General features: G+C 39.6%; 1 protein-coding gene across 2 annotated transcripts in view; it reads left to right on the forward strand.

The window, feature by feature from the left end:
- The window catches only part of fat3a (FAT atypical cadherin 3a), a 228,471-nt gene that overhangs the window by 181,878 nt on the left and 27,389 nt on the right, over positions 1-19,204 (forward strand). For both annotated transcript variants that reach the window (XM_088346268.1, XM_088346269.1), the window contains 9 exons: positions 799-995; positions 1,172-1,325; positions 4,733-4,966; positions 5,043-5,435; positions 6,463-6,677; positions 10,763-10,900; positions 13,999-14,142; positions 15,351-15,548; positions 17,107-17,908. In XM_088346268.1, the coding sequence (XP_088202394.1) occupies positions 799-995; positions 1,172-1,325; positions 4,733-4,966; positions 5,043-5,435; positions 6,463-6,677; positions 10,763-10,900; positions 13,999-14,142; positions 15,351-15,548; positions 17,107-17,908 (2,475 nt within the window). The remainder of the gene's footprint in view (positions 1-798; positions 996-1,171; positions 1,326-4,732; positions 4,967-5,042; positions 5,436-6,462; positions 6,678-10,762; positions 10,901-13,998; positions 14,143-15,350; positions 15,549-17,106; positions 17,909-19,204) is intronic.

Raw genomic sequence — 19,204 nt, forward strand, 5'->3', positions numbered from 1 at the left:
AGAAAGAGGGGGAAAAAGAGAGAAAGAGGGGGAAGGAAAGAGAAAGCGATAAACAGATAGGGAGAACAAGGGAGACAGAGTAACAGAGAGAAAAAGAGAGCAGAATTGAGATATGGATGGAGAAATAAAGAAAAAAGAAAGAAATGGAGAAAGAAAAAGAGAAAGATAAAAAGAATGACAGAAGTGAAACGACAGAGAAAGAAAGAAGTAAAAGAGTGAGCAGGGGAAAAAGAGAGACAAATTGAGGTGAAAGAGGGATCAAAAAAGGGGAGAGAAAGAGGGGGTGAGAAGGAAAGAGAAAAAAAGAAAGACTATTACAGCATAAGTTACAGAGAGAGGAAATAGAAAGAGAAAGAGTTAGAGAGTGAGAGAGAAATAGAGAAAAGAGAGAAAAAGAGAGAGTGAACTGGAGAAAGAGAGAGAAAGAAAGGGAGAATTTTTTTAAAAAAAAATAAAGTGAGAGAGAAATAAAGAAATATAACCACAATTGTTTTGCAAGTGTTCACTGGCTTGGGTGACAACCGGTGTAAATATTTAGAACTACAGCTCATTTTCCTCTTGCGCTATTCTCACTGTTGTCTTGGGGGCCAGATTTAAACCTTTAGTGGGCCTGATCTGGACCGCGGGCACCTGTGTCTTAGATGGTGATTGTTCATCACTGGTGAAACCATCATGCTGGTCACTTAACACGTCATAGCAATGTCCTTAAAATGTGATTTAGTGGTTGATGACCAAATTATACATGATAACCAATTATAACACTAGCTTGATTGAGTTTCTTCCCTCTCTGTTTTACAGGTGGCAACTATCATGGTGTATTTGCGCTGGGTCTAGTTCAGGGTGAATGGAAAATGTATGTGAAAGGGCTGCTGGACAGGGAGGAACGCAGCTTCTACATTATTAAAGTCACTGCAAGCGATGGACTATTTGTTTCCCAAGCAACCGTGGAGGTCACAGTACTGGACGCCAATGATAACAGACCAATATGTGACCAGGTGACACTCTTGCTCTTGGCCCCTCTTGGTCTCTTGATTTTTGAGTTTATCGAGTTTGGATGTAACAGAAACCGATATTTTAATCTGAATTTATTAAGACGGTGATAAAACTTATATATATATATATTTAATGTAAGAGCTTTTTTTTTAATCTGTTTGCCAATGTATGTCCACAGGCAATTTATACTGCATCCGTTCCAGAGAATATCCCTTTGAATAGTGGGCTGCTAAGAGTGGGTGCTACTGATAAAGATGCGGGCATCAATGCATGGATCCAGTATTCCTTACATGGCCCTGGGTCCCATGACTTTAGTATCGACCCAGACACCGGTAAGAATGCAAAGGCTTTGTTACAACAACCCAAAATCTGAACTTTTCGTCATCACATATGAGCAATGTTGGCTTTAGTAGCCGTTTAATCCAGGAGGGCAGCTGCCACACAACTACATGGGTACCTCTTCATACGATCTTAATCCGTTCAAGGATTATGCTGGTAGCTCAAATTTCTCATGTAAAGAGAAAATAATCCCAATATGAAATAATTAAAAACTAGTTGGCTCGTTGCCAACCTCCCAAAAGGATCAAAGTGAACCCCAAATGGCTATAGAACACAACTTCCTGATCATTAAAAACACATTAAAGTAGTAATTTAACATAGAAAACACAGTAATAAGATGAATAAAATGATATTAACAAAATAAAATGTGAGTTTATTGTGAGCACTTTCCGTGGAGGAAATCGGCGTAATGAAGGTCTATGCGTGGTGAGGGAGTAGGCGGATGCGGAAGGAGTGACGGCTCACAACTTTAGCTCAAAATTAAAGATACTGCAACTTTCAATGAGCGTAACATTTTTTTTTTTTACAGCACATTTTTAATTTTAGTTTCTTTTTTGCCGGATTCAGTTCTTAGTCATCACTTTGTGTTGCCCTTTTAGCTGGACTTGTAACACTATTACTTTTTTCTGTGGCTTTGTGATTGGCATTTGCTGCCTCCCAATAGCACTCCTGGGCTTGGTCACTCACATGAACACGGCGCTCGTGTTATTTCTATTTTTTTCTTGCTTTGGTTCAATTGTCATCACTCTCCTTTACTTCTCAGACACCTTACTGTCCCTTTCCTGAACTCATGGCTAAGATCACAAAAAGTCACAAAAAAGAGATGCTATAAAATGCAATTAAAATGATGTGCCCAGCACAGACTTGTGGAAGACAGGTACACTTCATGTTTAACCAAGGGCGTGGAATTAGTTGCATAATGGAGGGTGGCACATGTGCAAATAGGTGGAATGAAAGTGCTCTTAGAAAATTAATGTTGTGTAGGCCATTCGTTCTGATTAACCAATCCATAACTTAAGGTTATTCTTGTTTAAAATGAACAGAGGATTACATTTTGGATATTTTTTACTAACACTTTGCGTCTGTATCGCGGGTAAAATTTTGCGTTTTTTTTTGCCCGTGGTTGCCCGCGATGGAAAATGCGCAAAATTGGCCAACCCACTGTTCATCGGTGGTATGCCCGCAAAACAGACACCGGCGACTGTTCCGCTTCCTCATCGCGTCATTTCCGCGTCATTTTCTCGAGTGGACCACGGGTATAAAAGCTGCCGAGCCGGCGTTATGCCGAGAAATGCATCCTTGCCGAGATTTGCATCCCCTCGCTACTACAACCACTTTTACCTCGTTTTATCTCACTTTTATATCACTTTTAGGGAATTTAATGGCGAACATATAACCAAACCCACTTCGTCTTGCATTTGTTGGGAATGTAATACAACTTAAACCATTCCGTCTTTGTATTTGTTGTGAATCTAATCGAACAGTAATGCACGCCGTATACAAATCACTTTTGAGCAGGTAACATGTTTATTTTGCCTTTTTCTATTCAAATCGCTCGTATTGAAACTGTTATGCACTCTACCATAAAGCTTATTTCTGCATAATAAGCTTTACGGTAGAGTGCATAACAGTTCTCAAAAGTGATTTATATACGGTGTACATTACCGTTCGATTACGTTCACAACAAAAACAAAGACGGAATGGTTTATGTTGTATTACATTCCCAACAAATGCAAGACGAAGTGGATTTGGTTATATGTTCACCATTACATTCCCTAAAAGTGAGATAAAACGAGGTAAAAGTGGTTGTAGTAGCGAGGGGATGCAAATCTCGGCAGGGATGTATTTCTCGGCATAACACCGGGCTGTAGAAATCATAACCGCTCAAGACACAGTACCGCGAAGATCAAGATTTCAAGCTATGGCACCGAAGAAGCCAATATGTTATTATTGTAATAGTTTTTCATTTTTATTTTATTATCTTTTTATGAAATGAAAAGAAATGTCGAGAAATAAAAATGGATTAAGACGAGTTCACTACGGTGACGGGGATCCATGTCCACCCCTTGACGTCTCGAGCACAACTGACGTGTGCTCGGCAAATCGCGCTGTATATACGCGGAGAAAGGCGTTTGACCGTCACACGCGTAACACGCTAATTTTACGTAATAACACCGCGATACAGGCGCAGAACATGCTATGACCGTGCTCCACCCACGATTACCCGCTGAAATTTCGCGTCCTACCCATGTGTAACCACGCCCTGGCCGCGGCCAGAGCACGTCGTTCCGCGTCATTTCCGCGTCATTACCTCGTGTGCCGCCCGCGGTTAACACGTGGTCTAAAGTTTTGAGCAGCGCAAAACTTTTTCGCGCGGCCAACCGCGTGTGAATTTCCGACCGCGTGTAAAGCACTGCTGTATCTCGTCTATATGGCGATCTCAAAGCGTCCAACATCGTCTGCTTCACGGGCAGAAATTTCTGCCCGTGATTCAGCCTCGATACGCCCGTGAAAGGCTTGGTGACCGGGCCCTAAAGTTTTGAGTTCAGTTAAAGTTACTGGAAGTTTTTTTTTTTATTTTAAGTGTACTGTAAGTGCTTACATAGTCTCTCGATCTCATACCCTTCAACCTTTGCAAATTGCTCCCTTTATTAATGATTGTGAACCCTTCTTATTAAGCAATAATAAACCTTTCAAACACAACACAGCACCTACTCATAGCAAGAGATACTTTGTAGAATACCGGGACGATATTATCAATCTATTAGGACGTTGTCGTCTGCTACCAGTTACTGAGAAGATCCAGATTAGAGCCAAAATGGACGACAAAATCAGTCTTTTTGTTTTTTTAAAATCCTATTTAAAAATGCTATTCGGCGTACACAAAGTGAAATGATTAAAAATTGAATAAAATACATGTAAACTTGAAAGTTGACTGGTATGCAATCTCCGTGACTCCTCCCTGCACCCACCCACCCCTCTTCGTCCGCTGTGGACCATTTCGTTTTTCATTATTTCATTTCCGTAAAATGTTCCAGTTACAGATGCAATTCGAGCTAGGAGCATGATCCTGGTACCAGACATGGGGACTTGAGACTTAGTGACTTGGACTCGAGTCGACTCGAGTCGCTGTTTTTATGACTTGTGACTTGACTTGGACTTGGCAATCTAAGACTCGGGACTTGACTTGTGACTTGACTTGCCCAAGAAAAAAATACTTGGGACTTACTTGGGACTTGAAGGTGAAGACTTGAGACTTACTTGAGACTTGCACATGTGTGACTTGGTCCCATGTCTGCCTGGTACAAATAAATCTTAAAAGGAGAGATACCACTGCACCAGATTTCTTCAGTTGGGTATTTTTTCACATGCTGAACCTGTTAATACGTTAATTGATCAGGTGAGATCAAGTCATCAGTCGCTCTAGACCGGGAGGTGACAGCAGACTACAGGCTTGTTGCCCGGGCAACTGATGGTGGCGGGCTCTGGTGCCGTTCTGAGGTGTGGATAGAGGTGACAGATGTGAACGACAATCCCCCAGTCTTCACCCTACCCCATTATACCGCAAGTGTATATGAGGACACGGTTATTAAAGCCCTTCTCACACGAATCCAGGCCATAGACCCAGATGAAGGTAATGGTTCTAAGCCATTTCTTTTTTTTTTTGGTCTAACTGTAAAATAATTAAACACTTTTTTTTATCTTTGCAGCTGGTCCAGGACGTACTGTTGTTTACTCCTTAGCAGACTCTGCGGATGGCTCGTTCTCTATCGATAGGTCAACAGGCATCGTGGTACTAGAACGGATCCTCGACAGAGAAACTCAGCCATCTTATCAGATACAAGTCCGCGCATCAGATGAGGGTTCACCTGTGCCATTGTCTTCATTGGTCAATGTGACAATCACTGTACTGGATATAAACGACAACCCACCTGTGTTTGAACGTCGGGACCAGTTAGTTACCATCTCGGAGGACGTGGCGGTAGGCACCAGGCTGCTCACTGTGTACGCCGTAAGCAAGGACATCGGGACCAATGCTGAGATTACCTACAGTATACGATCAGGGAACGAGCATGGAATGTTCAGTATTAATTCACTCTCTGGTGAGCATGACAATTGTGTCTCTGATAGTAGCATATACAGTAAATCCATTCCAAATTCATAGGGTGTTCGCAGTTAAAGGATCTATGAATGTTAGCCAATCCTAAGCATATTTACTGATCTTTCAAGGCCTTCAGAAAATGGGTTTTTATGGTGATACGAACACACAGACTACCAAATTACCGGCTGAATCTTTCAAAAGAAAGAGAGTCTGTTTAAACATTTTTTAATTTTCAGTTATATGCTGCAAAAAAGGTTCATCGAAATCTCATGTTTTGGAGAAAAAAATCATGGAAAAGATTGCACCACCAGTATTTGTCGCATTACTGAAAAACACTAATTAGTTACAATTACTAGTTACTTCATTTGTAAAATAATTCAGTTACACCTCCCAGATTAATGACACCAAAAAGTATCATGTTACTCTGAATGTAACTATCTAGTTACGAATTACCGTATATACTCAAATAGAAACCGACCCCTTGAATTGCTTTAAATTAGTCACATAACGAAAGAAATAGAGGAAAGTGTGGCCACTAAACTGTGAAAGCAGTGAAGCCTTGATATTTCTGGGCTTCTGCAATCTTGAAAGCATGCAAATAAACACTTAGCCGAGACACCCCATATCCATTTGGAATCTGGGCTTGAAACCACATCTCCTTCTCTATTTTCGGGTACTATCCAAGACGTTTTGATTTTTTGGGGAAAAATAAATTTACAAATGAAAAGACAAAAGTTAAGCACACTTTTACCGTAAATTCTGTGTTCACGTTTGCCCAATTGATTTCTCCTTGGTGTGTTGTTCCTGTATAAGCCATGCCCCCCACCCCAATTGCTCCTGATGATTTTATTTCAGTATTATAACTCCCAATTCTGTTTTATATCATATATAAGCAGTCATGCACATTATTTCTTTCATTCATAATTTAAGAAGTCAGTCACACACCTTCATAAAGAAAACTTATTTCATCATGATTTTGCTTTATTCTTATGTGCTGTTGTTTTTCTTCATGACTAACCTACTCATAGGTGCAATCACAGTTTCCCAGTCGTTGGATTATGAAACCTGCAGGGACTACTTCTTAACAGTAGAAGCTGAAGATGGGGGTACGCCTCCACTGAGTACCATTACCACTGTGAACATAAATGTAACGGATATCAACGACAATGCCCCCATGTTTAGCCGTGACCTCTATGTAACTGTTGTGTCAGAAGACGCCACCATTGGAGAGTCTGTTACGCAGGTGAGTTCAAAACGCCTGATGAGTCAGTTAAGACCTTTTGAAGCTACACAATAGAATAAACATAACTGCATTATTTGTGACATTTAAAATTACTGTTTTACTCTTAAGGTGAAGAAAATCATTTTGGTTTTATATCTATTACAAAAAGAAAAAAAAGAAAAAGAGTTGGAAGTCAGTCAGTGTCATACATTATCAATGTGGACGTGTATCTGCTAGAAACAGGGGTTACTCTTTGTAAAAAAAAAAGTTAGTTTTTGAGTAATTATTACTCTAAATTCTGTCCTACAAAGCGCACCTGATTCAAAGCCACAGGGCCAAAAAAGAACAAAACTCAATTTTGTCTTCGTACAAGCACGTTTGGCAATAACGTCTTTGGTTACAGAACACCAATGGGGCCGGGCCTGAGCATACCTAAATTCGTTTTCAGCTCTACTGTTGTTAGGGCCACGTGTTTTTGAATCATTCATACTTTAAGATGGAGATTACCAGTGTGATTACAAAAAATAGCACATATTTACTACTTCGCCGAAAGAAAGCGCAACTGAGGGATGCGTCTCATAAAATATGAACCCTATATTTCTAGATGACAGCGCCAAGGAAAACCATAATTTAGAGACTAGTGGCAGATTGCACCCTAGATGTGAATTTTGTGCAGTTGTCGTTGGTGGTTGCCGCAGTAATGGACTAAATTGCATTCACTTGTCATCGTTCCTTGAGGACTTAAGGAAACTCCATCAACCTGACTCAGATGATACGTGAAGAAAACAGATTTTGATGGATAACAAATACTGCTGTTCACTTCGGATGTATAAATTGAGAATTCAATTTGTGGGTCGAGTTGAAATATCGTGAGTACATAGTAAATATTGAATAAAATACTGTCAAACCCTCAGTTTTACATTATATAAATACATAGCTCTTCTTGCTGGCACTTCCCCCTTCTCAACTTTGATCTATTTATTTATTTTAAGTTTATGGGTGGTAGCTCGATTTCCTTCTTAACCTGACAGAGTAATCACTTTTAACTTAAGTGCCACATCATACGCTTCTATTATTTATCCAATTATTATTATTTTCATGATAATGAGGGATAGTACACGTGACTGATTCACGGAGGTTGTGATTAATCATACATTGTAATTGAACCTTTGTGAATGACTCATTCATTTTATTGGTCTTCTGTTCCTGTTCTAGAATGTATATATACTATTGATTATATTTTGGAATGATCCTTCTAACACTATTTAAAGGAAATCACAATATCTATCTTCAATTTTACCTTTTAACAGCAAGATTTAACGTTGAGAAATCAAGTTTACCATTTTTAAACACTGGCTACAGGGCTAAAATAATGCTATTTCTCCTATTGTCTTTGGGTCAAAATGCCCTCCCCTAGTGAGTAATTATCGATCATGTTTACGACCATGGTTGCCATGTTGCTAATTTCAGAAAATTGTGCAGCAGAAGCCACAACCACTGGTGTATGACTGTATACCTGATTAATAATTAATGTGACATACTGTGCGGTTATGTCACTCCATAGATGAGAAAGTGGACTACAAGACACTACGCTACTTTTAAACCACTGCGGCTTTAAATACAGTGTGGTTTTTTTGGAGGTTTTGTGAAAAACGGCAAGCGTTTCTTTTCCACAATGTATAAGCTCTAAATACAAAACATTGCAGTGACGTAAGGAACCATCTAGTACACCTTTTACAATATTATTCTGTTTTTGCCAACAATTTTCTTGTAATACATACAAGGAGCAAAACGGGATGTTTGACACTAGTTTATTTAATATTTACATTGTATTCACAATATTCAAATTCTCCCCCCATAAATCAAGTCTGCAATTTATACATTCGAAATGATCATCAATAGAAGTTATCTATCAAAAATGCTACACTTCTCTTTATCATCCGTATCATCGGCGTCAATATCAGGTCACTGGAGTTTCCTTTAATCCTCAAGGAACAATAACAAGTGAATGCAATTTGATCTGTTACCACGGCTTTTGCCAATGACAATGACACAGAATGACGACTTGTCACGTCTATGTTGCAATCTAGGACTATTCTCCACGGTAGGCTTGTTCCGTGGTAGGTAGTAACGAGTTACATTTAGTCCATTACAGTTGCTTGAGTAAGCTTTGGGACATTTTGTACTTCTAGGAGCATTTGTATATCACTACTCTTTTTACTTTTACTTGAGTAGTTTTATGAAGAAGAAAGTCTGAAACAGCCTGAAACACACAGGGACGTACAGACACACACAATGTATACAATTTCATGGGATAGCTTGTTTTTCTGCCTGCGAGCCTATTGATAAAAAGGACTGGGGATTTAAATGTGCTACGTGTGCGATGATTTATACTAGTATTATTTTACTGTTTATTATAGTACTTGAATTCACCTTGATTATTTCAATCTATTTTTAAAGTAAATGTAATTCATTGTCGATTGAATGGAGTTTGATGATTGTACTTTTACTCAAGTAATTTTTTGGATGACTACTTTTTACTTCTAAGCGAGTCCTATTAATCTGAAATAACAGTACTTTTATTTGAGTACTATTTTTGGCTACTCTATCTACCCACCTCTGTCAAGAAATGTAAGGCTTGTGTTTTACACTGTGAATTTCCCTGCGGGGATGAATAAAGTATCTATCTATCTATCTATCTATCTATCCATCTATCTTACAGGACAAATCTATCATTCATGTTTCGTTTTGGCGCAGTAGAAAATATGTGCTAGAGGCAGCTGAAAACTGCTTAAGGTGAGCTGGGCCTCGGCGCTCTAGCAGTTCTGCAGCCAAAGGCACTGATGCCAAATTCCTGCAAGCGATTGGTGCCAGTTGTGGCCGGGGTTAAAATGTAAAAAATGGACATGCATAAGTTTATTTTATGGCTGCTTAAGCCTGTGGCTTTAAATCAGATGCAGCTTGTACAAAAACAAAATTACGCTTTGTTCTTAAACTTGAGTAAGTGCGCTCTGTAGTTCAGAGTGTCTGGTATATAATTTATAATTTTCTATACAAAAATTATTGCGTCACTGAGTACACTTGTTGAATTCTTGAACTTTTTTCAAGACTTATATAAGACTAATAAGTACGGTAGTTCTTAGATGTTGCCAAGAAAAGAAATTCAAGAACGGGGAAGAAATTAAAAACAAAGGTTGCAAAAACCTTCATTCATCCAGTATCTGCACCACTTATCCTGAGTCTGGTCGCGGGGGTGCTGGAGCCCATCCCAGCTATCATCGGGCAGTGGGCAGGGGACACCTTGAACTGGTTGCCAGCTAGTCACCGGGCACACAGAGACAATTGACTCGCTTATTCACGCCTAGGGAAAATTTGGACTTGCCATTTAACCTGATATGCATGTTTTCGGAATGTGGGAGGAAACCGGAGTGCCCGCAGGAAACCCATGCAAGCATGGGGAGAACATGCAAACTCCACACAGGGTGTTCGATCTCATGACCTCAGAACTGGTTTAAGATCAGGTAATTGTGTAATTTTGTAATTGTAATCCTGTGCAGTCCTTTGAGACATTTTTGTGATTAAGGGCTATGTAAATAAATGTGACTTGACTTGACTTGACTTAACTGTGCCGCACACGCGCTAACCACTGCCCCACTGTGCTGCCCCGTTGCAAAAACCTGAAATTATAATTTTAACAAAAGCTGTTATTTATATATATGCACAGTTTCTGAGTAGTTAGTGCCACGGCCCCACAATTTAAAGGTCCAGGGTTAAATTCCAGCTTCCTGCCTCCTAGTGAGTAGTTTTCCTGTATGTGTGGGTATCTTCTGGGCACTCCTCCCACATTCCAAAAACCTGTGTGCCAGGTTGATTTGCGACTCCAACTTGTCACTAGATCTAATTGAGAGAGCGAGTAAATTCTCTCTCTCTCTCTCTCTCTCTCTGCCTTGTCATTGGTTGGCAACAGATTCAGGGTGTCCACTGCCCGAGCACACCTGGGATGGGCTCCGGCACACCCTGCAACCTTAGTGAGGATTAGCGGTTTAGGGAATAGATTGCTGGATGTTATTTGTGTTGTGATGTGTGTGTGTGCTTGTGCTTTGCAGCTGATAGCAGAAGATATGGACAGTAGGCTGAACGGGGCCATCCTCTACTCCATTGTGAGTGGGGACCCAGACAACCAGTTCTTCATTGACCCGCTCAGCGGGATCGTCAAGGTCAACAAGCATCTGGACCGTGAGACTGTGAGGACGCACAAGCACTCAAACACAAAATAAACTTAGTACATTTTCACCCAAACATTTGCTGACTATTATCAGTCTAACAAAATAGAGATAATTTGGCCCTTATATTGCTGCCCTTAGGCTCCTGTAGAAAGCCAACAAATAATTGGATGAATCCCAGAGCAGATGGCAATTATTTACACCTAACTCAGAGAGCCAGACATATTAAATTTCGGTACATTTTTGCATAAATATGAACTCCCGATTCCTCCACTCAGTTTGCCAGCCTTCTCATTGTCTACAGCATCATCTGCAGTGGTAGCATACTTCAGTAAGGTTCATATTCGAATCATGAAGAATTCACGAACGAGGTCCATGAGCCATCTCCAAGTTTGAAGTTGGCGGTGTGTGATCAAAGCTCGACTGATGAAAGGATTTTAGGGTTATCTCACACTGAGCAGCCAGCGGTTTGTGTTCTCCTACGAGCAGAAAACAAGCTTTTGTTTTCTTTCTTTCCTGTGGTTGTCAGCATTAATGAATAGATGTTTGTGTTTACCTGTTTCACCTTTGCTTTACTTTTATCACTTGCCTCACCTTTGCAACTCTCACTGACGCTTGCTGTTACTCCCTCTCCTAAGTAGGCCAGAGATGTGAAAAGATTTTATTTTTTTTGGGGGTGTTATCTTCCTCATTTTGTTATGCCGCAGTGTTACAATTTTTCTCTATGTCTTGGACTTTTTTTCTTTTCAATTATTTGGGAGTGAAAAAGACAGAATAAACAAAAAAAATACCCTGCTGGCAGTTGAACACTACGGAGAAACAAACAGTGTGTGTGTGTGTGAATGTGATTGCATGCATTGTTGCATCATTAAGCAATGCCTCATCATGACAACGCAGCAATAAGTCACATCAGTTTCAAATTACGGTACATACAGTGAATACTGTATAGTTAATTTTACAATGCGAGAATAACTATGTCCTAATCATCACCAAAGCTAATCTGGAAATGCATCTTCAAGTGTCTCTTGGCACAGCGTTATTCGTGACTTTTGAACCACCACCGCCACCGTCTTTCTTTCCTGTCCTTGGAAAAAATAATTAATCAAGTGTGCCAAGTTTTGTCAAATTTCTTCTGTTGCCATAATAGATGTTATATATCAAAAACAAAGATATATCATAATCAATTTTTATGGGGCTGCCCTATTATACCTGTATGATCTGTTTACAAGCAAATAACTAAACAACTGAGAATCATAAAAATATTTATTGTTGTGATTTTGCCAGTGTTCCAAAAACCTCACAGTACTCAAAAATTATTGTAATCAAACACAAAAATGTTTAATAAAGAAAAAGACAAAACAATAAAACTGGCTGAATCAAAAAAACAAACCTCAGAAAGCAGGATGTACTGGAAAAAGGTGATGGCGAAAAACAAAAGTGGAAATCACCCGACCCCGAGTGCTGTCCAAATGTCCTTATAAAGGGTGAGGCTAATTAGGGACAGGTATGGGGTGACTTTACCCACCTGTCCCAATTACAAACTGACTAGTCGCCTTCTGGTGGATGGAGGCTTGGCAGACCCTAACATGGCCTCCACCTCAAGGTCCAGATACCAGACGGCCCAAAAGAAGAAAGAAAATTATGGAGGCTGCAGTGAGCCGAAGCGATTGGGGACTCTCCTTGCAGCCATTACAGGGAGCAAAGGCAACCGGGGACCCTCGCAGCCGGGCAGGGAGCTGCAGGGGCTGGAGACTCGGATCACAGTCGAGGAAGGGAGCCAAACTGGTCGTGTACTCTCCTTGCAGCCGGGGACTCTCCTCGCAGGCATGAACTCTCCTCGTAGTCGTGGCGCTTCCCCCTGGGTACCTTTATGGTCGAGTGATTATGTTGTAGTTTTCGATGGACCCAGGTTGAGCAAGTACTGCAAGATGCTCAAAAACGATAACATATATTAACAAATTACTCAAGTAATTAACAAATAAACAGCGGGCTGGGAAAAAAGTGACGCTGGAGAATGGAAATACATATATATATATATATATATATATATATATATATATATATATATATATATATATATATATATACATATATATATATATATATATATATACATATATATTTTTTTTTAAGCATTTTGAAGGGGCGTCGCTACTTTTCTGGTTCTACGTTCGCGGGTTTAGAGCTTCGCAGGTCTAAAAAATAATAATAACAGAATAAAATAATTTAAAAAAAAAAAAGAAATTTAAGCATTTTTGAAGGGGCGTCGCTACTTCGCAGATTTTCACTTTTCGCGGGTGGTTTTGGTCCCCATTAACCGGGTCCAAAAAATAATAATTAAATTAAATTTAAAAATATATATATATATATATATATATATATATATATATGTATATATTATTATTGTTATTATTATTGTTATTATTGTTATTATTATTGTTATTATTATTGTTATTATTATTGTTATTATTATTATTAATATTATTTTATTTTTTAAAGGTGCGCCGCTACTTCGCGGATTTCCACTTATCGCAGGTGGTTTTGGTCCCCATTAACCGCGATAACCGAGGTCCCACTGTAACTGTTCAGGCGCCATCTGGTGGATGGAGGCACGCCATACCCGAACAATTTAATTTTTGTTTGGCAGCTATAGTCAGGGATCAGAATTTTCCGCGGATCCGCGGATTTCCGCTGTTTTTGAACCCCAAAGGCATTCCGACTTTTTCACTTTTTCTCTTGCGTAGCAAACAAATTCAAAATCCGACTGTCTCACTCTTTCCTTTATTGCTCTGGCGCACCCTGGCGGCCGTTAGAAAAATTGGGGGGGGGGGGGGGGGGGGGTGCTCCGCCCTGCTTTATTCCTGGACCCTGGCTATTTCAGCTGAAAATGAAAATCTCCATTCTGATCCCTGTATAGTTGCAATCCAAGATGGCTGATATCTTGTGCAGCTGTGCTGTGGTCACAGATCGTGACTTTACAAGTCAAGTAGTTTAAAAAAAAATAAAAAAATAACAAAAAGCAGTAACTTCAAATGAGGATACACTAATACACTTTTACAACATTGTGTACACAACATTGATTATTCTAATTATTTGGTTTTTTGTTTTTGCCAACCTAGATTCCCGGATACTCTTTGGCCATCCGAGCTCTAGATAGCGGAATCCCGCCTCTGTCATCCACTGCAACAGTCAAGATTGACCTCTCTGACATCAATGACAACCCGCCTACGTTTTCTCCAGCCAACCTCACGACTGTCATACAGGTCAATTCCATGTTTATTTTACGGCAGGGGTGGTTGTGTTGTGTGTGGACTCCCCCGAGTATTGGCAAAGAATCTCGAGATGCTGGCTGTCAGCAAGAAGTAATAGTTTAGTTGTGTATCCATGCTGAAGGATCTGGCAAAGTTTGAGTTATTAGTTATGTCCTAAAACATGCCTCTAAGATTCCCCCCTAGCACATCTTGTGACACATTCATTACAGAGGTGTCAAATTTGTTTTAACTCGGGGGCCAAACAGTAGAAAAAAAAAACATTCTCACAGGGGCCAGACTAGTAAATTAGTGGCATAAAAAAGTATGCCTTAGCTGGGGGTCTGGAAGTCTTTTCAGAGGCTCACAATTGGATCATGATTCAGGGATGTAAGAATTGATTACAAAACAATTATTGAGGGTTTTTTTCCCTCAACATTTTTCCTTTCCTCCAGTTTCATTGCAAATAAAACACATTAAGATTTATAGCTCAGTTTACCTTTCATACTGTTGCAAAATAAATTAATGATTGAAATTATTAAATATGCATTAAGTCTCTCGTTATGTCTCTTGAGGTTATATTTGCACATTTCATTAGCATTACACACACAGAAGTTCGGGTTTTCTTTCTTTTTGTACTTTAAAGATCAGATTTAGGGTATTTCACAATCATACATTTTTTTTATTTATTTTTATATTAGTACTTCTTACTTATGAGAAAATTACATTTTTAAAAAAATATAAAATAAGTTATTTAGGCTTAGATAACACCACAAAGTACTACACCTTGTTCAGAAAAAGTGTACCTTTCCCAGGCAGAACTACAAATGCTCACCTCCTTGATTCGGTAATACATGAAAAAGCAATTCTAATCAATTTTTGACTGATTAATTAAATTTTTCCAGGAAGCCAACATTTCAGTATTGAAAGTTTTGATTGGTACTTCTCAAATATTTTTACCTTTTTTGTGGCAGTTAATGTCTGGGTTTCATTTACTCCTACCTAAAATTGGAATATTTTATCCTATATTTTCTACGGGTGTTTGTTCTTTGCAGTAAACAACCCCAACACCGTGTTTACCTTCAGATTGAAGTGCAGTTATGTTTTGTTTTGTTGTGCTTAAGGGTTTAAAATAAATTAAATTGAGCAGCATTTAAGCATTCGAAATGAAAAGATCCATTTGCAATCTGGCAGTTGTAATTCACAGATTGTTTACCCCCCAGGAAAACAAGCCAATTGGCACCAGCATCATACAGCTGTCTGTTATCGACCTGGACTCGTCCCACAACGGCCCGCCATTTGACTTCCACATCCTATCCGGAAATGAGGGAGGAGAATTTGAGCTGCAACAGGACGGAACACTTGTAGCCAACCAGGTGTTCAGGAGGGACCTGGCAACCAAATATGTTATCCACATACAGGTATATACTCTTCTTGCTTTACTATTACTCTAGATAATTTATTTTTTTGTCCTATTGACTTGCCTTCTAAATAGAACGGGACTATTAAAAGAACAAAAGAAAAACACTATACTGTAGATTTATATACTCCATGCTGCTATGTTTTCAACCGTTGTGTAAGAACGCTTGGGATTAAAAAAATTAGGACATTTAGCATGAGTAACATTTAAAAGAGAACTACGATCAACCATCACCGTAAATGCCTAAACGAGGGGTCTCAAACTCAATTCACTCGGGGGTCGCACAAAAGATTCAGGGTTGGGCTGGGCCGCATCAGATTTTCCACAAGAAAGGTATCTTTTTTTAACACAAATTAAGACGAAACAATGAATAAACATATTAAAGATTAATTACTAAATCATTCAATCAGGAATATCTAAATGAAATAATTATAATACTACAGGATAATGTAAACACCTGACGAAACCACATATATTTGCTGACTTTCTACCCAGTTCAATTGCCTGTATTGACAAATATTCGACTTTTACTTTCAGAACATGAATGGAACAGTGAATGTGGTCAGAACAAAACTTCTCTTGCCATCTTGCTAATAGAAATACAACCCAAAAAACTACCGAAAAAAAATTATAGAAAAATGTGAAAATAGCTGAAAAATATGAAAAAGAACAAAAGCTAGTGAAAAGTGAGGAAAAGTACTGGAACAGAACTTATTTGTATGAAAAAGTTCTTGACATTGCTGAAAAATATGTAGAGGAAGCTCCTTTTTATCACCTACAAAGTTGGATTGACCCACTAAACTTGCTCTGGGGCCACATGGGTCTTTGGCACTCCCTAGTGGCTCCCTTTCGCTTTTCTAAAATGTTTGATAATGGAAAAATATATGGTTTCTGTAGGACAGAACCGGAAGGTAAAAGCAGTTTTCCATAAATTCCACGTGATGGTGGCAAAATATGTCAAGTGGATCCTGTCCTTAATCCATACACTTGTGCAATATAACAGCAGATTATTTTTAATATTATAATTTGATGGTACGGATGTAATTTGTTCAAAAAAAGTTTATAAAGTAAAATAATTTTATTTGTTAAATAGATACTTCAGCCTGTAAATTGGGTTTGTTATAGGAGTTATAGATACATGCATGAATAAATCATTGAAGTTTCTAATTTGCGAGTTTGGACCATGGCGGGAATATTTGGTAACTGTTGAGTTTTTATCAGCTGTATCCAGGCAAAAATGCTCCAAAACTTTTTAATTTTTGGTTAGCATACTTAATTTTGATGCCGTCATCTTTGTATGATGCCACTCGAGACAGAGAGGCTATTGTGCACGAGCAACTCTCGGCAGAGATTATAATCATGTGAGATGCATCTTTTTGTTGGAAAAGCGTTTCTGACGACACAATGATTTCCATTGTCGACTATTCCTGTCATCCTTTTTGTTGACTAATCATTGAAGTCCAATTTGGCTAATGAAAAAAAATATTTATTTTGAAGCAGTCAAAGCTGACAAAGAAGTTCCCCTCGCTTAAGCTCTCCTGCCCCCTTTCCCTTTGTAGGTGACGGACTCTGGGAGGCCTCGCTTGTCCTCGTCCTCCTCGCTGAATGTCAGGGTTATCGAGGAAAGCCTTCACAGGCCCGTGGCTCTTCCGCTAGAAGTCCACATCGTCACCATGGAGGACGAGTTTCCCGGTGGCGTCATCGGAAAGCTGCACGCCACGGATGCCGACCCCTACGACGCCTTGACTTTTGGCCACTTCCCGCCTGCCCATCGAAGTCTTTTCAAGATCAGCCCCCGTGATGGCAAGATAATTGCCCTGGGAGGTTTGGATGCAGGCAGGTACTCCCTCAACGCAAGTGTGAGTGATGGCCGCTTCGCCGTCCCTGTGCCCGTCAGCGTACACGTGGAGCAGGCCACCCCGGAAATGTTGCGCGAGGCCGTAACGGTCCGCTTCGAGAGTGTCGCGCCGCAAGACTTTGTTGCCTCTCACCTGAAAAATGTGCTCAAGGTATTGCAGCAAGCGGCCACTTCCCAGCAACGGGACGCTCTGCACCTTCTCAGTCTGCAGCCGGTGGGCGGAACTAAACAGCTAGACATGCTTGTTGCCGTTGAGACAGCTGAGGGAAGCTACTACAAGGCAGCTTACCTCACTCAGAAACTCAGCGCTTCCCGGCGGCGGCTGGAGGAGGTCCTAAAAGTTTCAGCCATCTTGGATAAGAACTGCTCGGGGCTGGATTGTCGCGGGGTACAGTGTGAACAGAACATCATCTTGGATTCGCACAATTTGGCAACGTACAGCACACCGAGAGTCAGCTTTGTCTCACCCCGCTTCCATCGGACGTCACGCTGCATTTGTACTGGTAAGCTTGATCAAAAACCAAATCAAATTTTATCTGCAAAGCAATTTTTTGTCCGATGAATTGCACCTCTAAGCGCTGTATAAAAACATTTAGTGTACAAAAAGGAAAAGAAAATCTCTTACTTTTTCCCCACCTAACAACCCGAAACACCAAGTTCACAAACACACATTATGGTTATAAAAATAAATACAAACAAAATAAATAATGACACAAATTAAATAATACAATAAATACAATTACGGCAAGGCACAGACCAACCATGTGAGGAAAGGGACCTGAGGGAGGCTCGTCCAAACAGATAGGGATCGCTGGAGATAGCTGCAGGAAGGATTTTCAGCCATCGAACCACAAATCAGTACTGAGGCCCATGTGGTCTTGCAGTCCCGGTCTAAAGACGTTAAAATAATTAACTTTACCTCCCAGCCATAAATACTTATGTAAAGAGCCACACCTGACTCGCGAGCCATATGTTCCCAAACCCTGGTTAAACCCACCAATAATTCATAAAAAGAAGGAAAAAATAGCACTCAAACATTTTGTTTCATGTTTCATGCGGGCATTTATTAATATATATATATTTTTTTAAATTTAGGTGTTTTTTGTCATTACTCTTTGTTGTTTTGCAGGTTTGGGTTGAAAAATGCACAAAAAATGAATTACGCCCATTACCATAGTAATTCCTTGCTGTATCGCAGTTTATTTGTCCCTTTTCGATACTCCATGCATTCGTGCATTGTGTTCTGCATTTTGACCTTTGGCTCTCCCTACTGTCTCCCTGGCGCGTTTTCAAAAATGTTTGATAATGGAAAATATATGGTTTCTGTAAAATGGGCACAGGACACAATCTTAACGTTTTTGTCTGATTATAGATAGACACAGTTTGTGTTTCCGTCCTTAAAAGGTTTATAATAGGCTTTTAAATTTTTGCTGCAGACATTTTTTTTTTGTTGATTCAACATGGCTTGGAAAAAAATGCAGTTCCCCTAACATCCACATAATAGTGACTAAGTACCATGTAACGTCACGTGGATGTTGTCCTTAATTAATACTGTTGTGCAATATTATGGGTGGATTATTTTTAAAACTATAATTTGACAGTACTGAAGAAAATTGGTTTTGTTCTCTGGTTTTAATGTATTATGGAGTGTTTCATAAACAAATAAATACATGGTTTTTTTTTTACCTTGAGGGTTTTGGTTATGGCTGGACATTTTTAGAACGCGACCCCCGTGAGAAACAAGGGATTACTCCAAAGCATTTCCTGTCTGTTAACATTCTATTCTTTTCGTTTGTGTC

The sequence above is a fragment of the Urocampus carinirostris genome, chromosome 10 (assembly GCF_059441175.1).
Source record: "Urocampus carinirostris isolate Australia breed hairy pipefish chromosome 10, RoL_Ucar_1.0, whole genome shotgun sequence".
NCBI lineage: Eukaryota > Metazoa > Chordata > Actinopteri > Syngnathiformes > Syngnathidae > Urocampus > Urocampus carinirostris.